Source organism: Tachyglossus aculeatus, chromosome Y4, assembly GCF_015852505.1.
Source record: "Tachyglossus aculeatus isolate mTacAcu1 chromosome Y4, mTacAcu1.pri, whole genome shotgun sequence".
NCBI lineage: Eukaryota > Metazoa > Chordata > Mammalia > Monotremata > Tachyglossidae > Tachyglossus > Tachyglossus aculeatus.
In genome coordinates this window covers 7802902-7830477 of record NC_052096.1, presented here as the reverse complement: position 1 = coordinate 7830477, position 27576 = coordinate 7802902, and the positions used below count along the sequence as shown (strand labels likewise).

Sequence of the window (27576 nt, the reverse complement as noted above, 5' to 3'; positions counted from 1 at the left end):
AAGTACCGTACAAAAGAGTCAGTAGACACATTCCTTGCCCACACCCTTCTTTCCCTCTCCCCAATCCCTCTCCACTTCCTTCTCCTCCTTTCCCTTCCTCCCTACTTTCTTCCCCTTCCCACCCTCTTCCCTTCCTCTTTCGGAGCCCCACTCCCCCTCCCATCCTCTCCCTCTCCCCTCTCCCTCACGCCCTTCCCTCAGTAACCATTCCTCTTTCTGCCTCCAGGACGACGGTGTGGTCTCCTATTCTCTGCTCAAGCACACGGACATCCCGGATGAGGAAGAGGAAGAGCGAGACCGTCTTGATTATGAGAACATCCCAAACTCGTGAATCCCTGACCCTAGGTTCAGCTCTCAGAGTTCCTAAGAAAAAGCTGCCCTCCTGAACCTAACTGCCCTCAGGTTTTTATTTTTATGGTATTTGTTAAGCGCTTACAGTGTGCCAGGCACTGTACTAAGCGCTAGGATAGATAGCTTAATCAGGTTGGATACAGTGCATCTCCCACATAATAATAATAATAATAATAATAATAATAATAATAATAATGGTATGTGTTAAGTGCTTACTGCATGCAAAGCACTGTTCTAAGCGCTGGGGAGGTTACAAGGTGATCAGGTTGTCCCAGGGGGGCTCACAGTTTTAATCCCCAATTTCCAGATGAGGTAACTGAGGCACAGAGAAGTGAAGTGACTTACCCAAGGTCACACAGCAGACCTGTGGCAGAGCCAGGATTCAAGCCCATGACCTCTGACTCCAAAGCCCAGGCTCTTTCCACTGAGCCACGCTGCTTCTCCATGGGGATTAAGACTGTGAGCCCTCTGTGGGACAGGGACAGTGTCTGACCTGATTAGCTTGTATAGTAATATTGGCATTCATTAAGCCAATATCCACCCCCAGCACTTAGTACAGTGCCTGGCACATAGTAAGCGCTAAACAAATACCATCATTATAATTATTATTGTGGGGCTCACAGTCTTGATTCCCATTTTACAGATGAGGGAAGTGAGGCCCAGCATCATTAAGTGACTTGCCCAAGGTCACACAGCAGACAAGAGGCAGAGCTGGGATCAGAACCCAAATTGATGCCATAATCCTGAGGGTAGTGGGGCTGGAATTGTCAAATAAAAGTCTTAACACCTGCATTTTAAAAAACCTTTGGGATTGTCAGTGTCTATGTGACCCCTCCCCGCTTTTCTCTCTGTCCTGCTCCCCCAGTCAGTGATTTCCCAGAACACATCACTGTGCTACTCCGGTCTCTGATGCCAACCGTTCTCCTCCTGCTGGCTCTCACCTTGTTCCTGCCCTGGTCTGACCAGAGATGCAGATCATTAGGGGGCAAGAGAGGAGGGGGACCCTACCTCCAAGCATCATGGGGAGAAAGTGGGGCAGTGCCAGAGAGTTTGATCCCAGACTGACCAAGGCTGAGCCCCTTTCCCAACTCCCAGCACAGGCTTCTGCTGGCCATGCTAGTAAGCCCAGGGGAGCCCCGTGCTGGGGAAGGACTACATCTTGAGAGATGAGACCCCCCGGCCCGACCCTCGGCCCCCCGGCAGTGTCCAGCTCTGCTGCGGCACCTCCAGGTCGTTGGCACATTGTGGGCCAAGAGCTTTCATTCATTTCTTCAGTTGTATTTCTTGAGCACTTTCTGTGTGCCGATAATAATAGTATTTGTTAAGCACTTACTATGTGCCAAGCACTGTTGTGCTTGAGAGAGTACAATAAAGCAATAACCGGACACACTCCCTGCCCACGATGGGCTTATAGTCTAGAGGCAGAGACACATTAATAGAAATAAATAAATGACAGATAAGGACATAAGTGCTGTGGGGCTGAGAGAGGGGGATGAATGAAGGGAGAAAGTCACGTGACACAGAAGGGAGAGAGAAAAGAGGAAAGGCAGGCTTAGTCAGGGAAGGCCTCTTGGAGGAGGAACACGTCTACCAACTTTGTTGCACTGGACTCTCCCAAGCCCCTCTGCACATAGTAAGTTCTCAATAAAGAAGATTGATTGGACTGGGGAGCTGCTGCAGGGATCTTAGAGCTACACTTACAGGGACCTTGCAGATAGCTGCTGGCCCACTGTCCCAAGAAGGAAGTTGGAGAGCAGGCTCAAGGGGAAGACACAGCAGTCTCCACCCCACCCCTCTGCCCACTCCTCCACTGACCAAAAACTGATGGCTTTTTGGGTCTCGGCAGCGCCCCTGGGAGATCCTGAAAAAGAGGCAAAGGGAGGAAGAGCCAAGCTGTAGCCACCCCAGCTGCCCTACCCAAGCCTCCCCTCCCTTCCTCCCTTGGGGCCTTTAGGCCCCTCCCCTGCCCCATCTGCAGCAGGGTTGACTGCTCCCCCCAACCCTCCAGTGCACCCCGGGTTTGCCAGCCACCCTTCCCCCACGTGGGTTTCACCTGACACCTGTTGCCCAAGCAATGGAAAATTATAGTGATTCTTTTGAAGTGAATTTATCACCATTTACCTTCCACATCCTCACTTACCCAAGCAGCTGGGGCCAGAGTCCATCATGTGATGCCCACTGTGAGGTTGTCTTTGGGGGTCATTTCATTCCTTCCTTCCTTCATTCATTCAATCGTATTTATTAAGCACTTACTCTGTGCAGAGCCCTGGACTGAACACTTGGGAAAGTACAACAATAAACAGTGACAATCCCTGTCCACAGTGAGCTCACAGTCTAGAGGGGGTGAAACAGCAATAAAAATAAATAGAATTACAGATATATACATAAGTGCTGTGGCATAGAACTCCAGACTATTCCCAAGGTCATCCTAGCCCCTTTGCCTGTCTCCTCCAGCTCATTTGGCCGAGGAGAGCGGGGGGCGGGGGGGGAGGGCATTTGCCATGCTTTGTCATCATGAAACAGACATTGAGTTTTCACTTTGTTTTTAAATGATATTCATTAAGCTCCAGCATTGTACTAAGCACTGGGATAGGTTTAAGCTAATCAAGTTGGACACAATCCATGTCCCACATAGGGCTCACAGACTTAATCCCTATTTTACAGATGAGGGAACTGAGGCCCAGAAGAGTGAAGTGACTTACCCAAGGTCACACAGCAGACCTGCGGTGGAGCCAGGATGAGAACCCAGGTCCTTCTGACTCCCAGGCCTGAGCTGGGAGGGAACAAACAAAACAGGATGGGTGTTGGGGGGTGGGGGGGAGGGGGGGGCTTTAAAAATGTGTGAAAGAACCTGAGTGATGCCTGAACACAATGTTCTCCACCTCATCCCCAGCACACTGCTTAGCATTAGCCAGGTGCAGCTGGAGTGTGCTGGGATGAAATTGGATGGGTCTGGGGAGAGGGGTGGGGTGGAGACTGCTGTGTCTTCCCCTTGAGCCTACAGGTGGGTAGGGAAACGGGAAGTTATTAGAAAGTCATTAATAGAAGGGGAGGGAATTAGGGGCTTTCACTCTGTTGCTTCCATCTAACTGAAATTTTTTCTCGTGACTGCCTTCCCTGCTGCATTGAAAGTCTCTTGAAGACAGGAATTGTGTCTACCAACGCTATTGGTCCCTCCCAAACAAATACCACACACACACACACACACACACACACACACTCACACACACACGGCAGGAGTCACAATGATCAGAACGAGACAGACTCCATATCTATTTCCCTGATGTTGGAAACACTTCTACTTTGCTGAGCTGAAGCCACCTGGTCCATGACCTTCGCCCCGTGGTTGGTTCATGTCAGAACCCTGGGCTCTAACCACATCCCCTTTCCCCTGGCAAGTACTTTCTATCCCTTTCTCTTTCTCACTGTTCTCCACCTATTGGTTCACTCAACAGTACTGACTGAGGCTACAGGGCACTGTCCTGAGCAAGTGAGAGAATACAGTAGGAGCAGTGGCTCTTGCCCTAATGGGGCTTCCAGTTTTTCAGGCTGTACGGTCTAATGGGGCCACCTGAACCAGAGAGAGGGAGGGAGGTTGGATGGGCCGCCAAGTGGCTTACAGACCTCTAGACTTTAATCTCGTTGTGGGCAGGGAAAGTATCTACTAACTCTGTTATATTGGACTCTTCCAAGCGCTTAGTAAAGTTCTCTGAATGCAGTAAGCGTCTGATAAATATGATCCATCGATTGATTGTGTCTCGGCCTTGTGGGAGCAGAAAAGGAGGAGAGTCTTAAACTGCCTTTTCAGAACTAGCCAGGGACCTTCTCAGGAGATCCTCAGCTCTGCCTAGGGTGGTCTTACTACTAGTCCAACACCTGACATCAAAAGCCTCATGTCGGGCACTTAGCATAACATGAAGTCCAAAACACTGTCTTGCAGAAATCAAACCCCCAGCCACTGGCCCTCTATCCCGATTGCCAGACTATTAACCCTGTCCCTGTCTTCTCTTTCCCCCTACTTCTGTCCTTGTCTTCTCTTTCCCCCCATTGCTCTCTCCTTCGTCCAGCTTAGAGCTTTGTCTGCAGGATCCGAGAAGCAGCATGACCTAGTGGGAGCTCCCTAAAAGGGAAAGACCAGATTGGAATTGAGTGGCAGGAGACAACTTCTGCCACTTAGGGAAGCAGCATGGCCTAATGGACACAGTAAGCGCTCAATAAATACGATTGATGATGATAGAGCACGGGCCTGGGAGTCAGAAGGACCTAGGTTCTAATCCCGACTCCACCATGTGTCTGCTGCATTACCTTGGGCAAGTCTCTTTACTTCTCTGAGCCTCAGTTACCTCAGAGAGGTACTGAAATCAAAGGGGCCATCAGCACAACAATAAAAATAACTCCCACCCTAGGCCCTTCCGGATTTGCGGTGTAAAAGTCAAATATCGAGACCAGAAACAGGCAGGAAGTCCCAAACTGGGGCAAAGAGGCAGTTAAGATTTGCTTCCCCTTTTTCCGACCTGCGACGTTTTCCATCCAGCCCAGATCGATAACGCCGGGAGCAGCCGACAACCCTCAGAGATTCCCATCGCCATGCCAATGGGCAGCTCCTTTTCTCCAGGGCCGGGCTGCTCTGCCATGCCACTGGGTGCAGCTCTCTTGGTCCTGGGTGAGTTGGCAGGGGAGGGAGGGGGCAACGTTGGGTGTCAGGGGCTGGAGGGCTGAGGGCCGGGGTTAGGACGGGACCCCCTCTCCCCACATGGGTAGAAAGCTTTGACCTCTCCTAGTGGCTCAGGATTCTGGCTCCCCAGGGGGATGCTGGGAAACAATGGGACAGAGCAACTTGACTCATCATGCAGAGGGGTTGGAAAAGCCATCTGGTGGGACCGGAGGGGGAAAGTGTCTTAGTGCTCAGCACTTAGAACAGTGCTTTGCACATAGTAAACTCTTAACAAATGCCATCATCATCATCTTGCTGGATCGATCTATTGATGTTCCGCACTTATTATGTGCCAAGCGCTGTTCTAAGCACTGGGGTAGGTACAAGTTAATCAGATTGGTCACAGTCCCTGTTCCACATGAGGCACCCAATCTAAGAAGGAGGGACTAAGTTTGAATCCCCACTTTACAGATAAGGTAATTGTGGTGCAGGGAAGGGAAGTGACTTGCCTGAGGTCACACAGCAGACACGTGGTAGAGCCGGAATTAGAACCCAGGTCCCTCTGACTCCCAGGCCTGTGTTCTTTCCATCTTGGGATTTCTCCTTCTCTGGACTTGGGGGCACTGGGATGTGGAAGCCAGAGGAGGATGTTTTCATACTCCTGAGTTGATGTCAGGGTTGGGGTTCTGGAACTTTATCTGCTTCAGCTGGTCAGGGGTAGGTAGGGAGATGGGAGAACCAGGGGTGGACGTGGACATAAGGCATGAGCATCTTGGGCACAGGGGGCTGAGTTAAAAAGAACACAAATAAAAATAATAATAATAGTAATAATAATAATAGCACTTGTTAAGTGCTTACTATATGCCAAGCACTTTTGTAAGCACTGGGTAGACACAAGTTAATCAGGTTGGACATAGTCCCTCTCCCACATGGGGCTCACACTTTTAATCTCAGTTTTACAGATAAGGTCACTGAGGCCCAGAGAAGTGAAGTGACTTACCTAAGGTCATACAGCAGACATGTGGTGGAGTCAGAATTAGAACCCTAGACTGTGAGCCCACTGTTGGGTAGGGACCATCTCTATATGTTGCCAACCTGTACTTTCCAAGTGCTCAGTACAGTGCTCTGCACACAGTAAGCGCTCAATAAATACAATTGAATGAATGAATGAATGAACCCAGGGCCTTCTGACTCCCAGGCCTGTCTTCTAGCCACTAAGCCATGGTATTGGTGAAGCACATACTATGTATGTGCCAAGCACTATACTAAGCGCTGAGTAGATACAAGGCAATCATGTCCCACAGGGGACTCATAGTCTTAATAAATGCCATCATTATTAAGTAGGAGGGTTAACAAGTCATGTATCACTATAATAATAATTATGGTATTATGGTATTTCTTAAGCGCTTACTATGTGCTGAACACTGTTCTAAGAGTTATTGTACTTCCCAACTTGTACTTCCCAAGTGCTTAGTACAGTGCTCTGTACACAGTAAGTGCTCAATAAATACGATTGATTGATTGATTGTCAGTCAGTTGATCATATTTATTGAGCACTTACGGTATGCAAAGTACTGCACTAAGCTCTTGGGAGAGAACAATATAGCAGTATAACAGACATTTTCCCCACCCACAGTGATCTTACAGTCTGCTGATGAGGTGCCTGAGCTAGAGAGAAATTAAGTGACTTAACCAAGGTCACACAGCAGAAAAATGGCAGAGTGGGGATTAGAACCCAAGACCACTTGCTCCTAGGCCCATTCTTTTTCTACTGGGGAAGGCTGCTTCTAGTATCTTGGGACTCTGGCATTTGGGGTGGAGGTCCCCTCCAATTTCCACCCTGTAGCATCTCAGTCCCCCCCCTCCCCCCGCCGAAAAGAAGGACTTATCTCCCCTTTCTTATCTCTTGCAGGTCTGTGCAGTGGACATGCCGGTGAGTCTCTTTCACTGCTCCTCCCCATCCCTGGCTCAGACTGACAGAGGTCCCCAACACCCCCACCACCCCCAGCCCTGGTGCAGTGACGTATGTAGCAGGCCCCTGGGGGCTCTAAGTTGGAATATCATGGGGGCTTGCCCGCCCGACACCAAACGGAGCCCGGTCCTCTCGCTGAATCGATCTCCTAGCTGACTTAGCCTGCTTCAAAGCAATTGATTCCCTACCTCCAACTCAGATGGAGATCACCCCATCCACATTGGAATGAAGGCTCAGGGGTAAAACCAGGAACCATCTATGCTGGAGTGAAGGCTCATGGGTAAAACTAGTAACTCCATCAACCACCCTCCCTACTCTCTTTCTCTCTCTTCCCATCCATCCTCTCCCCCTGACATATAGGCCACTGAGAATAAGCCTGGTTGTGGAGGTGAAATATAACCCAGCTTCAAGCCCTCCCTCCCTCTCCCTGGTTCCTTTACAGACCCCAAAAGCCCTCCTTCCACAACTCCCTGCCCCTGAGGAAGGTCAACAAAAGGTGATCCCCACACCCAGGTAGATGTGACCTGTGTCCACTTCCTCTTCTCCTTCCTCCGCAGCGCCTGCCACAAAACCCGAACAGCTCACCAGGCCCTCGTGTGCCACTGTTGCCCCGGGCCAGAGGGTGACCCTGAAGTGCGAAGAGTCCCCAGGACCCAACTCCCACAAGAGAAAGGTCATCAAACCTCTGGACAGACTCTCCGATGTCGATGGTATCCCAGAAGAGGACATCGGCCAGCAGAGCATGGGCTACCTGTTCAGCAGGCCCTTCCATCTAAGCGTGTCCTATGGTGAGGACAGAGGAAGGTTCTGTCCCCAACCCAACCAGAACAGGGCCTGGCACTTTACAAATACCATGAAAAGAGAGAGAGAGAGAGAGAGAGAGAGAGAGAGAGAGAGAGAGAGAGAGAGAGAGAGAGAGAGAGAGAGAGAGATATGGAGGAGCTGGGAAGAAGAAAATTTGAAGTACAAGGTCAAGAGACAGGGACAGAGCCAGCACTGGAGAAAAAGGGTTTTACCTCAGCCTGATCCCACTAAAGAAAGTCTGAATACCCCACCTCAGGACCTTTTTGTTTCCTTAAATGCTCCTCCAACCCATCTTCGAGAAACAGCAAGGCCTACTGGAAAGAGTAGAGGCCTGGGAGTCAAAGGACCTGGGTTCTGATTCCAGCTCTGCCACTTGTCTGCTGTGTGACCTTGAGCAAGTCACTTCCTTTCTCCAGGCCTCAGTTCCCTCATCTGTAAAATGCGGATTTAATGCCTGTTTTCTTTCCTTCTTAGATGGTAAACCCCATATGGGACAGGACTGTGTCCAATCTATCTTGTATCTACCCCAGTGCTTGGCACGTAGTAAGCACTTAACACATGCCATAATAATTTTTTTTTTATGGTATGTGTTAAGTGCTTACCATGTGTCAACGACTGTTACAAGCCCTGGGATAAATACAAGTTAATCAGGCTGAATTCAGTACCTTTCCTACATGGGACTCCACTTAACTAGGAGGGAGAACATGGTGTAGCGGATAGAGCACGGGTGTGGAGTCGGAAGGTTATGGGTTCTAACCCTGGCTCTGCCACTTGTCTGCTGTGTGACCTTAGGCAAGTCATTTCACTTCTCTGGGGCTCAGTTACCTCATCTGTAAAATGGGGATTGAGACTGTGAGCCCCATGTGGGACAGGGCTGTGTCCAACCCAATTTGTTTGTATTCACCCCAGCACTTAGAACAGTGCCTGGCACATAGTAAGTGCTTAACAAATACCACAATGATGATGATGATGATTATTATTACTATTATTCATTATTAGATAGCAAATCCTTATTTTGCATTTGAGGCCTAGAGAAGTGAAGTGATGTGGGTTCTAATTCTGGCACTGCCACTTGTCTGACGTGTGACCTTGGGCAAGTCGCTTCACTTCTCTGTTCCTCAGTTACCTTATCTGTAAAATGGGGATTAAGACTGTGAGCCCCACGTGGGAAAACCTGATTACCTTGTATCCATCCCAGCACTTAGAACAGTGCTTGGCACATAGTAAGCGCTTAGCAAATACCATAATTATTATAATTGCCCAAGGTCACACCATCGACAAATGGTGGGCCTGGGATTTGAACCCAGGTCCCCTGGCTCCCAGACACATGATTTAATCCACTAGGCCTCAAACCTCCTTCTCCCTGCTTCTCCCAAGTGCTTAGTACAGCTCGCTGTGGGCAGGGAATGTGTCTGTTTATTGTTACATTGCACTCTCCCAAGTGATCAGTACAGTGCTCTGCCCACAGTAAGCGCTCAATAAATATGATCAAATGAATACAGTGCTCGACACATAGTAAGCGCTAAGAAAATTGCACTGATTGATCGTTTGACCCATTCTCTCCCTCTCCCTCCACTCAACAACCTCCTTTCTCTGCCCCTCACCCCCTCCCGGCCTCTGCCGCAGAATGGCTGATCCTGGAGGCCCCCCTGTCCCCGGTGTGGGAGGGCGAGGCCCTGGTCCTGCACTGTCGGAGCTGGAGGAACTGGCCGCTCTCCCGTGTCACCTTCTATCACGACGGCGTGGCTCTGAGCTCCTCTCCCGAGAGCGCAGACTTCGCCATCACCTCAGCGAAGCCAGAGGACGGTGGCTGGTATCACTGCACTGGCTCCCTCCGGACCCCGGTTACTGTGACCAGGGAGTCGGCAGTGGCCGTGGCCGTAGAAGTCCGAGGTGAGGAGTGGGAGAGGGACGGAGTGAGGGACCGGAACGCTTAGTTACAGTGCCAGCACTTAGTACAGTGTCTGGCACATAGTAAGCTCTTCACAAACACCATCATTATTATTATTATTTTTAAGAGGGGAAGTCCAGCTGGTTCTTCTGCCCCTCTCCCTGTCAATAATAATGGAGACAGTTTTTTAAAAGGAATTTTTTAAGTGCTTGTTCATGCATTCATTCAATTGTATTTCCTGAGCGCTTACTATGTGCCAAGCATTGTATTAAGCACTTGGGAGAAGACAATAGAACAATAAACAGATACATTCCCTACCCACACCAAATTTGTGTCTGGCACTGTACTGAACACTGGGGGGGATACAAGCTAATCAGGCTAGGCACAGTCCGCGTCCCACATGGGGCTCACAGTCTTCAACTCCATTTAACGGATGAGGGAACCGAGGCCCAGAGAAGTGAAGCAACTTGCCCGAGGTCACACAGCAGGGGGGAGGGAGGGAACCAGGATTAGAACTCCAGTCCTCTGACTCTCAGGCCATGCTCTTTTCTCTAGGCTATGCTGCTCCTCATAGATGCTTTGTTAAGCATTTACTATGTGCTAAACACTGTACAAAGCACTGGGGCAGAAACTAGATAATCAGGTTGGACACAGTCCTGCTCCCTCAAGCCCTTCTCCCCGCTTCCACATCCTGTCTCTGGCCTGGAACTCCCTCCTTCTTCAAATCTGACAGATAAGTACTCTCCCCCTTTCAAAGCCTTATTCAAGGCCCATCTCCTCCAAGAGGCCTTCCCTGACTGAGCCTTTCTTTCCTCTTTTCCCACTCCTTGCTGCGTCATCCTGACTTGCTCCCTTTATTCACCCCCATCCCAGCCCCACAGCACTTATGTTCACATTTGTCATTTATTGATTTCTATTAATGTCTCTCTCCCCTTCTAGACAGTGAACTCATCGTGGGCAGGGAATGTATCTCTTATATTATGCCATTCTCTTCCATGTGATTAGTACAGTGCTCTGCACACAGTAAGAACTCAATAAATATGATTGACCGACTGCTCCTAGACTTGGCGCTCTGCACCCCTTAACCTCCGGTCTGCCCCTCTCCAGAGCTGTTCCCACCGCCCATGCTGAGAGCCGCCCCTTCCACCGAGCCCAGAGAGGGGAGCCCTCTGACCCTGACCTGTGACACGCATCCAGACCCCCGCAGGCCGGACCCCCGGCTCCGCTTCTCCTTCTACAGAGACAACCGGACGGTGAGGGGATGGGACAGCTCCCCGGAACACAGGATCCCGGGGGCCCAGAGCGGGGACTCTGGCTCCTACCAGTGCGAGGTGGCCATGGACACTGGGAGAGTGTGGAAAAGGAGCCCCAAGCTGCAGATCCGGGTGCAGCGTGAGTCCAGAGGGGGTTCATGGTGAAGGTGGAGGTGGGGGGCACTTCCCCAGGAAGAATGGGAGACAAGTGGAGAGGGGATGGGGTGACAGACTGTCACAGCTGACTGTGGAGACAGTTACCAGGCTGGCCAAGGGGTGAGCAGAGGGGCTGAGGAGGTCACCAGCTTCTGAAAATGGCCCCCAATCCCAGCTCTGAGGCCTGTCGGAACAGTTAGAGGGGTGGAGCCCTAGAGCTCTCCTTTCCTCCTGGGTGCCTGCCCTCCCTAGAAAAGAATGTAAGGGGACTTGGCTGGAGATCTAAAACCTTCTGAAACCAACTCAGGGTTAAGCCTAGAGAAGCAGCATGGCAAAGTGGATAGAGCCCAGGCCTGGGAGTCAGAAGGTCATGGGTTCCAATCCCGACTCCACTGCTTGTCTGCTGTGTGACTTTGGGGAAGTCACTTCACTTCTCTGAGCCTCAGTTACCTCATCTGTCAAATGGGGATTGAGACTGTGAGTCCTCTGTGGGACAGGGACTGTCCAACCTGATTTGCTTGGATCCCCCTGGTGCTTAGTACAGTGCCTGGCACATAGTAAGTGCTTACCCAGTGCCAAAATTATTATTACCATCCTGCAGGGCCCCCCCAACTCTTTGGTCCCCCACTTCTTCTCTCCCACAGGACCCCCTTCCTAGGGTTATCCTAATCCTATATTTCCAACCTCAGGTGCTGTCAGGTTTCAGACAATGTCTCTCACTTTTTTTAATTTTTGTTAAACGGTATTTCTGCTTGGCACATAGTAAGTGCTTAACAAATACCATAATTATTATTTGTTAAAAACTTACTCTGTTGCAGGGACTGTACTGAGCACTGGAGTAGATATAAGATTGGCAGCCAGGAGACGTGTAGACCTCGAATGAAAATGAGGAGTCACTACCTAATAATTATAATAATTGCGGTATTTGTTAAGTGCTTACTGGGTGCCAGACGCTGTACTAAGTGCTGGGCTGGAGACAAACAAATTGGGTTGGACACAGTCCCTGTCCCACATTGGGCTCACAGTCTCAATACTCATTTTACAGATGAGGTAACTGAAGCCCAGAGAAGTGAAGTGCCTTACCCGAGCTCACAAAGCAGACAAGTGGCGGAGCCGGGATTAGGAGCCAGGTCCTTCTGATTTCCAGGCCCGGGCTTCATCCACTAGACCACCCTACCTTTTCTTCTCTTCTCCTCATGAGAACTTTTGAGGTCCCAGCTGCCTGGAAGGGCATGGACTGAATCTGGAGTTTCTTGCCTTCCTCAACCTCCCCTTCCCCCCCACCACCCCACCCTTTCACCCCAACCTGTAGGCCCAGGGTTATCGTTATTGATCCGGTTCTGGGGGTTTGTAGCCCTTTTCACAGTGTGTTCTCTGTGTCTCTCTTCTTCTCAGGTTCCTCCTCCAGAGACTCACCCACAACCCCTCCTCCTCTCTCACCGGATCCCTCAGCTCCTCCAGAAGTAACTTCCAGGGAGCCCCCACTCTCCAGACCCTGTGCCACGTGCTGCCCACCTCCCCAGTGTGGGCCGGCCCCCTCCCCACCCACCCTGGATCCCCAGCTGAGCCTCCTGCTCCAGGAAATTCAGGCAGCCAGAGCCCTTCTGAGTCAGTTGAACCTGGAAGCAAGGGCCCAGCACAATTGCCTGGACCCCAAGATCAGCGTCCCCTCGGGGGATTGAAGAAAAGCAAATGGCTTTGGTTCTTCTTAGCCTTGTGCTCCTTTCTCCTCCAGCCTTAGCACTTTCTGTGCCTCTCCTCAACCAGCCAACCCTGCCCCCTCCCTCCAGTCCTTCCTAGACTCCCTGACCCTCTGACATCTCCTGTCTCATTCCCAGTTTGGAAACAACTTTTCTTGTGTTTTCCCCTGCAAAGCATCATGAAGCAATTTCCCCTCCAATCTCTAGACAGTAAGCTCGTAGGGAGCAGGGAACCAACTCTATTGTATTGTACTCTCCCAAGCGCTTAGTACAGTGTTCTGCACATAGAAAGTGCTCAATAAATACCATTGAATGATTGATCCCATGGTTTCTGGGTCTCTCTGGGGATGTTTCCAGAGTGTGGGTCTTCCCAAAGGATCCAAGGTGGGAAAAGCAGTGTGGCTTAGTGGATAAAGCACAGGTCTGGGAATCAGAGGGGCATGGGTGCTAATCCTGGCTCTGCCACATGTCTGCTATGTGACCTTGGGTAAGTCACTTCACTTCTCTGGGACTCAGTGACCTCATCTGTAAAATGAGGGTTAAGAGTGTAAGTCCTATGTGGGGACAGGGACTGAGTCCAATCTAACTTGAATCTACCCAGTGCTTAGAACAGTGCTTGGCACATATTAAGGAGATAACAAGTACCATAATTATTATGAAAGAGGGACCAGTTCTTCCTCACCTCACCCCACCACCACAGGCCAGCCCACTGCCCTGCTCCTCTTGAATCCAATCAGATGGAATCCTCAGGCAGTCTCCTCCAGCTTGGAAATTTGAGGAGTGGAAGGAAGCAAAAGGAAGAAACTCCTCTCTCTCTCTCTCTGTCTCTCTGTCTCTCTCTCGCTCTCTCTTTCTCTCTCTCTCTCTCTCTCTCTCTCTCTCTCTCTCTCTCTCTCTCTCTCTCTCTCTCTCTCTCTCTCTCTCTCTCTCTCTCTCTCTCTCTGTGCCAAGGTGAACCCAGGCACCTGCCATCTCAAGGTCGGAATAATAATAATAATGGTATTTGTTAAGCGCTTGCTACGTGCCAGGCACTGGGGCAGATACGAGCAAACTGAGTTGGACAATAATAATAATAATGATGGCATTTATTAAGCGCTTACTATGTGCAAAGCACCGTTCTAAGCACTGGGAAGGTTACAAGGTGATCAGGTTGTCCAACAGGGGCTCACAATCTTAATCCTCATTTTACAGATGAGGTAACAGAGGCACAGAGAAGTTAAGTGACTTGCCCAAAGTCACACAGCTGACAATTGGCAGAGCTGGGATAAAACCTGTCCCATGTGGAGCTCACAGTCTGAAGCCCCATTTTCCAGGTGAGGTAACTGAAGCCCAGAAAAGTGAAATGACTTGTCCAAGGTCACACAGCAGACAATGGTGGAGCCGGAATTGGAACCCATGATCTTCTGACTCCCAGGCCCATACTCTATCCACTACACCATGCTGTTTCCATGAAAATTCCTGAGCTAGAAAAGTGGAATAACAATCATGGTATTTGTTAAGCACTTACTATGTGCCAAGCACTGTTTTAAGTACTGGGGCTTGGAAGCTCAGGAGGGAACCAAAACTGCTAGATAGACATCCCCAGGCCAGGAATATGGAAGGTGTCCCTCGCCCCTGTATCAATCAAATAAAATATGGAGCGGGGTGGCGGAGGTTGAACAAGTGGAGGGTGGAAGCTGGGTATGGCCTGGGAGCGTGGGTGCTAAATACTTGAGGCCTCTGACTTTTGGGGCAGCAGACCAGGACTTGCCACAGCCGCTCACACATCGCCCCTGCCCGGAATGTGGGATGCCCGCTCTGTCTGCACTAAGAGAGGGACCACGGGACGAGTGAGTATCTCACTGAGTGCTCGTGGGCAGAAGCTAGGTGCTTCACCACGTGCAAGTAACACATAGGTGAAATCTTCCCAAGTGGGAAGTGATTGTGGGTGGGAGCTAGATAATAATAATAATAATGATGGTATTTGTTAAGCGCTTACTATGTGCAAAGCACTGTTCTAAGTGCGGGGGAGGTTACAAGGTGATCAGGTTGTCCCATGGGGGGCTCACAGTTTTAATCCCCATTCTACAGATGAGGTAACTGAGGCACAGAGAAGTTAAGTGGCTTGCCCAAAGTCACACAGCTGACAGTTGGTGGAGTCGGGATTTGAACCTCTGACTCCAAAGCCCATGCTCTTTCCATTGAGTCACCACTGGCAAGCAATGCCTAAATCAGAAGTCAGAAGGTCATGGATTCTAATCCCGGCTTGCCACTTGTCTGCTGTGTGGCCTTGGGCAAGTCACTTCACTTCTCTGGGCCTCAGTTCCCTCATCTGTAAAATGGGGATGAAGACTGTGAGCCCCACGTGGGACAACTTGATTATCTTGTATCTACCCCAGCACTTTGAACAGTGCTTGGCACATTTTAAGTGCTTAACAAATACCACAATTATTATAGGTGGATTCCTCCCGAATGGGAAGCAGTCAAGGGCAGGAGCAAGCATAAGTATATTTCTCCCAATAGGGAAGCCCCAATATAATTAAAAGATCATGTTCCTCCCAAAAGGGGAAGTTCAATTTGCAGGGTCCAAATAATTAAATAATCATATTTCTCCCAAAAAGGAAGTTCAGTTTGCAGCATCCTAAATAATTAAATAATTATGTCCTTCCCAAATATGAAGGACTCCGGCTTCTTTCTCTCGCCAAGCTGATACCTGAACACATCCCCGGGCAACAGGTGACACTCCCCCTCCCCGCCAAGTCTGTTGTTTCAGAAAATAGAGGATCCACGTACTGCATTGTGCTCACCCAAGTGCTCAATACAGTGCTCTGGATGCAGTAAGTGCTCAACAAATTCCACTGATTGATTGCTTGATAGATTAATGAATTGATTAATAGAGGCTCGGGGCCAGGACAGCGCATACCTTGAATTCATTCATTCGTTCATTCAATCGTATTTATTGAGCATTTACTGTGTGCAGAGCACTGTGCTAAGCGCTTGGGAAGTACAAGTTGGCAACATATAGAGACGGTCCCTACCCAACAACAGGCTCACAGTCTAGAAGGGGGAGACAGACAACAAAACAAAACATGTGGACGGGTGTCAAGTCATCAGAATAAATTATGAATTATCATTAATGATTGAATTATCATCATGGCCAATGGTATTTATTGAGCGCTTACTGTGTGCAAAGTGCTGTACTAAGTGCTTGGAAGAGATTGTAATGCAGTAGAGTTGGTAGACATGTTCCCTACCCACTGTGAGCTTATAGCCTAGAGGGGGAGACAGACATTCATATAAAAAAATAATTGTAATATGTAATTTACTGATATGTACATATGCGCTGTGGGGTTGAGAATGGGGTGAATTTCAAATGCCCAAAAGTCACAGATCCGAGTGGATGGGTGACACAGAAGGGAGAGGGAGCCCTGGGAAAATAGGGCTTCATCAGGGAAGGCCTCGTGGAAGGGATTTGATATTAATAGTGTTTTGAAAGGGCGGGGAGGGGTTGTCTGACATATCATCAATCGTATTTATTGAGCGCTTACTGTGTGCAGAGCACTGTACTAAGCGCTTGGGAAGTACAAATTGGCAACATATAGAGACAGTCCCTACCCAATAGTGGGCTCACAATCTAAAAGGGGGAGACAGAGAACAAAACCAAACATACTAACAAAATAAAATAAATGGAATAGATATGCACAAGTAAAATAAATAAATAAATAGAGTAACAAATATGTACAAACATATATACATATATACAGGTGCTGTGGGGAAGGGAAGGAGGTAAGATGGGGGGATGGAGAGGGGGACGAGGGGGAGAGGAAAGAAGGGGCTCAGTCTGGGAAGGCCTCCTGGAGGAGGTGAGCTCTCAGTAGGGCCTTGAAGGGAGGAAGAGAGCTAGCTTGGCGGATGGGCAGAGGGAGGGCATTCCAGACCCGGGGGATGACGTGGGTCGGGGGTCGATGGCGGAACAGGCGAGAATGAGGTACGGTGAGGAGATTAGTGGCAGAGGAGCGGAGGGTGTGGGGTGGGCTGTAGAAGGAGAGAAGGGAGGTGAGGTAGGAGGGGGCGAGGTGACGGAGAGCCTTGAAGCCCAGGGTGAGGAGTTTCTGCCTGATGTGCAGATTGATTGGTAGCCACTCAATCATTATTGAGGGGGAGAGAGTAACAGGCTAAGAGGATAAAGTGCCCCTCTCCCATGGAGACCAGGATGACTGTGCCCCCCACCCTCCCTGACCCCTCTATTTCCCTTCCAGGATGTGTCTTGCCCCTGCCCACGCCCCCTCAGCCAAAGTCCTGTGGGTTGGAGAACAGCTGTGACTGCAGCTGATGCTTCTCACCAACAGAGGGGCTCTGGGGTAGCTGAGAAGCTGTGGGGCCTGCAAGTCAGAGGATCTGGGTTCTAATCCCACTCTGCCACTTGTCTGCTGTGAGACCTTGGACAAGTCGTTTAACTTCTCTGGTCCTTGGTTTCCTCATCTGTAAAATGGGGATTTAAAACCTGTTCTCCTTCCTACTTTGTGAGTTCTATGTGGAATAGTCTGTCCTGATTAACTTGTGGTTTACCCCAGTGTTAAGTCCAGTGCATGGTACATATTATTATTATTATTATAGTTACTAAGCCATGGGGCTTAGGTTGACTGAGTAAATTGGGTGGGTTGGTGGGGAAGACAGTAAAAAAGATAATGTCTCCAATCAAAAAATCAATCAGTCATTGGTATTTACTGAGCTCTTACACTATGCAGAGCACTGTACTGAGCACTTGGGAGAGTACAGAATAACAAATCAACCCAGCCCCTGGCTTCTCCTCCTTTCCTCATCTCCCACTCCATTTTGCATCGCCCCCATTTGCTCCCTTTGTTCTTCCCCTCTCCCAGCCCCACAGCACTTATGTACATAGCTGTCATTTATTTATTTATATTAATGTTTGTCTCCCCCCTCAACCTCACTGTGGGCAGGGAATGGTCTGTTTATTGTTATATCGTCCTCTCCCAAGCATTTAGTACAGCACTCGGCACAGGGTAACTGCTCAACAAGTACGATTGAATGAATCCATTCAATCGTATTTATTGAGCACTTACTGTGTGCAGAGCACTGTGAACTTTAATCCAGACCTTATCTGTGGTTAACTCTGTTGGGGCTGGGTGGGAGGGAAGGGAGGGCTAAAGTGACAGCTACTCACTATGGGGGCATAGCAGAGAGGAGGGGAGGGGTCCCCAGCCTGCCACACCCTGCCCCCCCACCCCCGATCTGGATGAGGACAGCCTCGTGGGAGGGGAGGGATATGAGGTTGGTATCTGCTCCAGTCTTACCCTGTGTCAGAGGAAAATCCGCTAGGCTGCAGAGGAGCCGTGGCCTGAAGCCATTTGCTACTTTGAATTTTCCACCTGGGGACCTCATGCCCCATGGCTTTCCCTCCTTCTCACCACCCCACTATTCCACCCACCCTCCTCCAGCCCAGAGATAGAGAAAGGAACCATCTGCAGCTGAAAGCTTCTGGGTACTCCTGGGTCTTCCCCTGATCTTCCCCTTTCTCTCCTCCCCGCCTCAAAGCTCTCCCCCCACACACGGGGTAGATGACCACTTCATCTAAATAGCAGACCAAAAGGAAACCAGCCTCGGCCTCCAGATGCCTCCCACTCTCTCCATCCCCCTTTCTTTACCGGTATTTCTTAATCACTTGAGAAGAAGCACAGCCTAATGGATAGGGCTTTGTCCAACCTGATGAGTTTGTATCTACCCCAGCTCTTAGTACAGTGGTTGGCATACAAAAAGCACTTTAACAAATGCCATAAAGAAAAAGAAAAAGGGGCTCACTGGCTAGTCACCCCACGGGACTTGAAAGAAGTCAGGGAGTGGAGATAAGGTAACTTTCTTGTGGTGGGAGAGGTCAGCCGCAGAGAAGAAGCAAAACGGATGTTGTGAAGGTCCTGACCGGTTTTGAATATCCTTAAAAAACTCTCCTCTCCTCTCCCCCATGGGACCAAGGAGAGAGCATGAGCCCAGAGCCCCCCCACCGTCTCTCCGGGCTGAACCCAGTTCACCCCGGCTCTACTACCACACTCCCTTCTGGCTTCCCCACGCAGACCCCATTACTCTCCCCTCCCTCCTTTCCACATCACTCCCTCCCTGCTATCCCAACTCTGGGTCCAGCTGGGAGGAGGGCTGCGATGTTGTCCACACTCACCCAGGAGCAGTAAAGTGGTCAGCACCCGCATGGTGACTCCAATCCCAGCTTCCCAATGTCCACCCTGGAGTTTAGGAAAACTATTTAATTGGAGGGGAAATTTGGGGGTGGGCGTGAGGGACTCCTCTTGTCCCAGGCCTGTCGAGGGAAGTAGAGCTAAGCTGGAGGGAGAGGTGGATGGGGGAGAGAGAGTAGCTAGCCCATCCTCCAATCTCTGAAGATTGCTCTTCCTTCTCCACAGCCTTATAGGGGGCAAGATCTTACCTAAGACCCGGATATGGCCTGATTTTCTTCAGAAGTACTGCAGGGCTTCTGCTTCCTGTGCTCGCTTATGGGAGAGATCCAGTTCTCCCATAAATGTTTAATGGAGTTTCCATCCCGTTAGCATATCGCCTTGGATGCTATAGCCTGTTCTGTACCCTCCAGCTGCTCCCCAAGACAGAAAAACCCTCTTTTCTTTTTTTTTCTTTTTTTTTAATGGTTTAGTGTTTACTATGTGCTAAGGACTGGAGTAGATACAGTCTAATCAGTTTGGGCACAGTCCCTGTTCTTCATGGGACTCACAGTCTTAGTGACCATTTTACAGATGAGGTTAACTGAAGTACAGAGGAAGTGAAATGACCTGCCCAAGGTCACACAGCAGACAATTGACACAGCAGGGATTAGAACCAAGGTCCTTCTGACTCCCAGGGCTGTATGCTATCAGCTAGGCCACACTGCTTTTTCACACAGAAGCATATCCCTTTCCCAAAGAGGGAAATAGCCCCGGCCTGGGAGTCAGAAGGTCATGGGTTCTAATCCCAGCTCTGCCACTTGCCTGCTGTCTGACCTTGGGCAAGTCACTTTACTTCTCTGGGCCTCAGGTTCCTCATCTGTAAAATGAGGATTGAGACTGTGAGCCCCACATTGGGCAGGGGCTGGGTCCAACCCAATTTGCTTGTATCCACCCCAGGCCTTAGTACAGTGCCTGGCACATAGAAAACACTTATCAAATACTATCATTACTAGCATTATTAATACTTAACTTCTCTGTGCTTCAGTTCCCTCATCTGTAAAATGGGGATTAAGACTATGAGCATGTGGGACATGAGCAGTGTCCAACCAGAATACTTTGTATCTACCCCAGCGCTTACAACAGTGCCTGGCACATAGTAAGCACTTAACGTATACCATAAAAAAATAAAACAAAATGAAAAAAAAGGGCTTCCCTGGCTAGCAGAGCAACTGGACAGACAGAACAGGCTACAGCATCCAGGGCGATATGCTACAGGGATGGAAATTCCATTAAACATTTACAAGAGAACTGGAACTCTTCCGTAAGTGAGTTCAGGAAGCAGAGGCCCTGCAGTAGCCCTAAAGAAAATAGGACCGTGTCCCGGCCTCAGGTGAGATCCCGTCCCCTGTTTGGCTGTGGAGAAGGAAGGGCATTCTTCAGAGATTGGAGGATTGGCTAGCAGCTCTTTCTCCCCCATCCACGTCTCCCTCCAGCCTGGTTCTCCTTTCCTCAACAGGCTGGGGACAAGAAGAATGCCCCCCCCCCAATTCCTACCTCCAATTTTCCCCTCCAATTAAATAACTTTCCCAAACTCCAGGGTGGACTCTGGGAAGCTGGGATTGGAGTCACCATGTGGGTGCTGACCGCCTTACTGCTCCTAGGTGAGTCTGGACAACATCACGGCCTCACTCCCTGCCAGACCCAGAGTCGGGATAGCCGGGAGGGAGCAATGTGGGTTGGAGGGAGGGAAGAGAAATGGGGTCTGGGTGGGGAAACTGGAAGGCGAGTGTGGTGGTGGAGCCCGGGTGATCTGGGCTCAGCCTGCAGACGGGAGGATCCTTGAGACCGGTTCTCTCCTGGGTCGCATGGTGGAGGGAGAGGAGAGCTTTCTAGGAGATTCATAATCCGAAAAGGGACCCTCACATCTGTTTGGCTTCTGCCCTGAGGCTGACCACCCCACCATCCCCCCCATAAGGAAGTTGCCTTATCTCTACTCCCTGATCTCTTACAGGTCCGATAGGCGGAGAAGCCGGTGAGTCCCTTTCATTTTTTTTTTACAGTATTTGCTAAGTACTTACTATGTGCCAGCCACTGTACTAAGCGCTGGGGTGGATACAAACAAATCGAGTTGGACACACTCCCTGGCCCACATGGGGCTCCCAGTTTCACTCCCCATTTTACAGATGAGGTAACTGAGGCACAGAGAAGTTGAGTGACTTGCTCAAGGACACATTTCAGACAAGAGGCAGAGGCTGGATTAAAACCTGGGTCCTTCTGACTCTCAGGACCTGGCTCCCCCAGGACCATGCTCTACCCACTAGGCCAAGCTGCTTCTACTCCAAGGTCCCCCTCTCTTCCCCCACACTGTCTTTGACCCTCTGTGCCCTTCCCCCATTGGTCATAATAGTTACAGGGACCCCCACCCCCAAGCTATCCAACAGTTGATCCCTATCCCCACCTTCGAAAACTTTTCAAAGACACATCTCCTCCAAGAGATCTTCCCTGACTAAACCCTCATTTCCTCTTCTCCCACTCCTTTCTGCATCACCCTTGCTTGCACTTGGATTTTCACCCTTCATTCCCTTCTCCCTCTGCCCCATAGCACTCTTGTCCATATCCATCATTTATCTGTTACTTCTAATGTCTGTCTTCCCCTCTAGACTGGAAATTTGTTGTGGGGCAGGGAACTCATTTCCCAACTCTGTTGTATTGTAATAATAATAATAATGATGATGATGGTATTTTTTAAGCACTTATTATGTGCCAAGCACTGTTCTAAGCACTTGGGGGGATACAGGGTAATCAGGTTGTCCCATGTGGGGCTCACAGTCTCCATCTCCATTTTACAGATGAGAGAACTGAGGCCCAGAGAAGTGAAGTGAATTGCCCAAAGTCACATAGCTGACAAGTGGCGGAGCCGGGATTAGAACCCATGACCTCTGACTCCCAAGCCCTGTGCTCGTTCCATTGAGCCATGCTGCTCTCCCAAGCACTTAGTACAGTGCTCTGTACATAGTAATGCTCGTTAAGAAGCAGCGTGGCTCAGTGGAAAGAACCCGGGCTCAGGAGTGAGAGGTCATGGGTTCAAATCCCTGCTCCTCCAATTGTCAGCTGTGTGACTTTGGGCAAGTCACTTAACTTCTCTGTGCCTCAGTTACCTCATCTGGAAAATGGGGATTAAAACTGTGAGCTCCCCCCCCCGCACCCCATGGGACAACCTGATCACCTTGTAACCTTCCCAGCGCTTAGAACAGTGCTTTGCACATAGTAAGCACTTAATGAATGCAATTATTATTATAAGTATGATTGACTGATAGACTGATTGCTGGATCGGTCATTAAACTGAAGATCTAAAGGTCCCTGGTTCGATCCTGGGTTTTGGCATGCTGTATCTTGTGGGAAGCAGCATGGCATAGTGGAGAGAGCACTGGCCTGGGAGTCAGAAGGTCATGGGTTCTAATTCCAACCCTACCACTTGTCTGCTGTGTGGCCTTGGGTGAGTCATTTCACTTCTCTGGGCCTCAGTGACCTCATCTGGAAAATGGCGATTGAGACTGTGAGCCCCACATGAGACAGGGACAGTGCCCAACGTGTTTTTCTTGTATCCACCCAGCGCTTAGTACATTACCTGAAACATAGCAAGCGCTTAAAAAATCCCACACCCATTATTGTCATCACCATCCCCTTGCAGCCACTCTAGCCAAACCGGTGGTGTCCCTGCAGCCGCCCTGGACCACGATCTTCAAGGGGGAGCGGGTAGTCCTGAAGTGTGCAGGGTACCACCCCCTGATCCTGGAGATGAAACACAGCAGCATCCTGTGGTACTGGGGTCACCTTCTGCTATCCTCGCGTGGGCGGAGTCTGGAGGTGCAGGTGGCCGGGGTGTACCGTTGTCAGACTCGTGGCACCCCCGTCAGTGATCCCATCCGCCTCTCCGTGTCCAGCGGTGAGCATCGTCGGCCGGGAACGGGGCACACAAATGGGCACTTGGGGTGAGATGGGCCACATGGCGCAGTGGATGGAGGAGCCTGGGCCTGGGAATGAGAAGGCCATGGGTTCTAATCCTGGCTGTGCCCCTTGTCTGCTGTGTGACCTTGGGCAAGTCACTTCACTTCTCTGGGCCTTGGTTACCTCATCTGGAAAATAATAATAATAATAATGATGGTATTTGTTAAATGCTTACTATGTGCCAAGCACTGTTCAAACCGCTGGGGTAGATACAATATAATCAAGTTGTCCGATGTGGGGCTCACAGTCTTTATCCCCGTTTTACAGATGAGGGAACTGAGGCCCAGAGAAGTGAAGTGACTTACCCAAGGTCACACAGCAGACAAGGGGCAGAGCTGGGATTAGAACTCATGATCTTCTGACTTCCAAGCCTGTGCTCTATCCACTATGCAGCACTAACTACATTCCAAGATCATCAGGTCCCACTTGGGCAGGACAGGGGGAATTTGAGGGGGAAGAATTTCAGGACCAACAGAAGGGTGGGGTTGGTGTTGGGGGAATGTCTTGACTACTGTCTCCCCCTCTACCCCCAAGACTGGTTGATTCTTCAGGTGCCCTACGGGGCCGTGTTTGAGGGCAAAGCCCTGGTGCTGCGCTGCCGGGGCTGGTACGATAAGGAGGTGTCCCGGTTAAACTACTACCGCAACGGCCAGCCCCTCCAATCCTCATCCTCTAGCATCGACTTCACAGTGGCCCGGGCCCAGACCAACCACAGCGGTCATTACCAGTGTTCGGGGACCATGCGTATGCCCGTCGAAAGTGCCCCCTTGTTCTCAGCCGAGGTGCCCGTCTCCATCCAAGGTAAAGCCACCCCGAATATTTTGGGGTTGAGTTGGGATGGGGAGGGAGGAAGAGGGGAAGAGGAGGGAGAAGTGGCCCAGAAGTCACACATCCATAGAGAAGCAGTATGGCCTAATGGATAGGGCACAGGCTTGGGAGTCAAAAGGACCTAGATTCAAATGTTGAGTGACACTGGGTGAGGCATTTCACATCTCTGTGCCTCAGAGGATTGTAAAATGGGGATAAAGACTGTGAGCCCCATCTGGGACAGGGGACTGTGTCCAACCAACACAGTCCCCGTCCCATATGGGACTCCCAGTCTAAGCGCTTGGGAGAGTCCAGTAGAACAATATAACAGACATATTCCCTGCCCACAAAGAGGGGAGACCCAAAGAGACGCAGGGAGGGGGCTGTCACCCCTCTCCACCCACCACCCCAACCCCCTGGCTCCACAGCCTGCAAATGAATGAATAAATGAATGACCCCCACCTCCCTCCCCCTCCATGGGGGTCTCTCCACAGAGCTGTTTCCGCCACCCATCCTGAGAGCAGTGGTCCCGGAGGCCCCCCTGCCAGGGAAGGGGGTGACGCTGACCTGCATGACACGACTGCACCCACAGAAGCGGGGCACGAGGCTGCAGTTCTCCTTCCACAAGCACAGCCAGGTGGTGAGGGGCTGGGACCGAGCTCCCATCCACACCCTCGCGCCCACAGCCAAGGTGGACAACCTGGACTCCTACTGGTGCGAGGCGGCAACCGAGAGCCGTGGGGTCCAGAAACGTAGCCCCCGATTCCAGCTGGGTGGCCATGGTGAGGACACCATATCCCCCCCACCTAAAACTAATCCAAATATATTCATTCAATTGTATTTATAGAGTGTTTACTGTGTGCATAGCACTGTACTAAGCCTTTGGGAAAGGACAATAGAATGATAAACAGACACATTCCCTGCCCACAGTGAGCTTAATACACTTCTAATACAAGTAGAACCCAGGTCCTCTGCTGCCCAAGCCCATTCTCTTTCCACGAGGCCACACTGCTTCACAACTAGAACCCTGGTGGCTTGAATTCCGGCACTATGGTTTTTTCATTAGGCCACAGATCTCTTCCCACCATCTTTCCTCCTTTCTTCCCAAAGGGTTCCTCCCTCTCCCTGCCTCCCCCAGAGTGTCTATGAGCCCCACTCTCCCTGCCATACACACTCACCCAGCCGAGGCCTGCAGGGAACAGGGAGTAGTTGGAGGCCCCAAAACTCACTGGCCACTTGGGAAGGACCAGTTGACCCTGTTCCACCACCAGGCCATGTCTTCCTGTGCCTTTCAGTCAGTCAGTTGGTCAGTCAATCGTTTTAATTGAACACTTACTATGTGCATAATGTTAACTTATTATTATTATTAAGTTTTTATAAAGCACTTGAGAAAGTACAATATTACATAACAAGTGCTTAGTACAGTGCTCTGCACACAGTAAGTACTTAATAAATAAGACTGAATGAATATGAATAACAGACATATTCTTTGCCCACAAGGAGCTTGCAGTCTAGAGAGGGAGACAGGCATAAACACAAATAAATAAAATTATTATTATTATTTCCTGTAGCTCCTTCCTCCAGCACCCCAACCGTGTCTCCTCCCAGCATGACATCTAGCCCGGGGACTTCCCCACCCCTCACCACCTCCAGGCCCCTCTCCACCTGGATGTCGTCTTCCCCTCCGGCTGGAAACAGCACCTCTGCCCAGGGACTCCTCTTGGAACTCAGCACCCCCAAAGAGGACCCCCTGGGCTCACGTCATTCTGCTCCGCTCCTGGGAGATTCAGCCGGTGACTTGGAAGGGAAGGTGACTCTCCTGCTTCAGGAAATGCAGCTTCTCAGGGGAGCACTGGGGCAGCTCTTGGACGGATTGCGGCTGGGTCCCAGGAGACTCCGGGAGACATGACGACCTAGACCGGAGGTTCTTCAGTTCTCGCAGTGTCTCTACCCTGGCATCCTGTCAGGACCTCCCTGGACCTGTCAATCAATAAACTGTAAACTCTAAACCTTATGCCCGTTGTGGAGATTGTGTCTGTTCATTGTTCTATTGTCCTCTCCCAAGCGCTTAGTGCAGTGCTCTGCACACAGTAAGCACTCAATAAATACGCTTGAATGAATGAATAATAATGAGCATATTTGTTAAGCGCTTACTACATGCCAGGCACTGTACTAAGAGCTGGGCGAATGGTCGACACGATCCCTGCCCACAAGGAGTTTACCGTCTAGAGGAGGAGGCAGATATTAAAAGAGATTCCCTGGAAAACCTAAAGCACTCCCTCAAGGCCTAGTGGTTAGAGCCCGGGCCTGGGAATCAGAAGGACCTGGGTTCTATTCTCTGCTCTGTCACTCGGCTGCTGGGTGACCTCGGGTTAGTCACTTCACTTCTCTGGGACTTAGTTCCCTCATCTGTAAAATGGGGATTAAGATTGTGAGCCCCATGTGGTATAGGGACTGTGTAATAATAATGACTGTGATATTTCTTAAAGGTTTACTACGGGACATGGGGAAACAAGCAAATTGGGTTGGACACAGCACCAACAGCACAACAGGTTCACAGTCTTAATCCCCATTTTACAGATGAGGAAAGTGAAGCACAGAGAAGTGAAATGACTTGCCCAAGGTCACACAGCAGGCAAGCGGTGGAGCCAGGATTAGAACCCATGTCCTTCTGACTCCCAGGCCCGGGCTCTATCCACTAGGCCATGCTGCTTCTCTTCAATCAATCATATTTATTAAGCACTTACCATGTGCAGAGCACTATACTAAGCACTTGGGAGAGTACAATATAACAGAGTTGGTAGACTGTGTCCAACCTGATTAGCTTGTATCTACCTCAGTGCTTAGAACAGTGCTTGATACATAGTAAGCGCTCAACAAATACCATCATAGTCATCCTAACATGGGGGGGAGGGAGTTCCAGACCAGGGGAAGGGTATGAGAAAGGTCCCTTTCCTCTCCCCCTTCAGTAAGGGCAGCAGCTGAGTCAGTCGTACTTATGGAGCACTTACTGTGTGCACAGCACTATACTAAGCGCTTAGGGAGACTCCAGTACAGCAATAAATGAACGCATTCCCTGCCCACAATGAGCTGAGCTGCAAGCAAGCATGAGGGTGAACCTATATAAGTGCAGGAGAGGAACCCGTTTCCACAGGCCAGTGAGGGCGCCTACGCATGAGAAAAAGCACCTGGTGCATGCCACTCTTCCCCTCCACCTACCCCCGCCTCGGCGGCCGAGAAGACAGGTCAGATTCACACCAAAGAGTGAAGGTCAAACTGGAGACAGGCCCTTCCCCAGAACCGGCCCGAGCCCAGACCCGACCCCACAGTATCCAAACTCTGTTCTGGTCGTGGTGGGAGATGCCAGAATCCCTTTTCTCTCCTCACCACCCTTGGCTCTGTGTTGCCTCCTGTTTCAGGAAATGCTCCTCGGGGGTAATTTGAATTCTGCTCTCAGTTCCCCGTTGCGGCCCAGTAGGGAAGAACTAGCAGTCAACAGGCTGCCCCAGAGAGGAGAGAGGGGACCCCACAGCCTTGTTCCGCTATTCAGCTGATTTAGGTCCCCACTCTGATATTTCTTAAATGCCCACGCCCTGCCTGTCAACTCATCCTCACCATGGTTTTCTGTGCTCCTTTATATTTTCTGGTTTTTGCTCAGTGCTTACTATGTGCCACGCGCTGAACTAAGCGCTGGGGTAGATACAAGTCATTCAGGTGAGACAAGGTCCATGTCCCACAAGGGGCTCACAATCTTAATCCCTATTTTGAAGATGAGGTAATTGAGGCACCGAGAAGTGAAGTGACTTGTCACGCAAC

The 27576-nt window shown here is 50.3% G+C and overlaps 1 protein-coding gene across 1 annotated transcript in view; it reads left to right on the top strand.

Annotated features, from left to right (window-relative positions):
* LOC119946956 (Fc receptor-like protein 5) overlaps positions 1-27576 on the top strand; it is a 56457-nt gene that overhangs the window by 13337 nt on the left and 15544 nt on the right. Inside the window, exons 8-23 of the mRNA XM_038768437.1 lie at positions 227-327; positions 3245-3315; positions 4886-5014; positions 6918-6938; positions 7535-7765; positions 9408-9674; positions 10780-11064; positions 12477-12544; positions 12605-12745; positions 20543-20606; positions 20957-20977; positions 22637-22891; positions 23488-23754; positions 24255-24542; positions 24943-25066; positions 25369-25553. Coding sequence (XP_038624365.1) covers positions 227-327; positions 3245-3315; positions 4886-5014; positions 6918-6938; positions 7535-7765; positions 9408-9674; positions 10780-11064; positions 12477-12544; positions 12605-12745; positions 20543-20606; positions 20957-20977; positions 22637-22891; positions 23488-23754; positions 24255-24542; positions 24943-25066; positions 25369-25553 — 2518 coding nt within the window. The remainder of the gene's footprint in view (positions 1-226; positions 328-3244; positions 3316-4885; positions 5015-6917; positions 6939-7534; positions 7766-9407; positions 9675-10779; positions 11065-12476; positions 12545-12604; positions 12746-20542; positions 20607-20956; positions 20978-22636; positions 22892-23487; positions 23755-24254; positions 24543-24942; positions 25067-25368; positions 25554-27576) is intronic.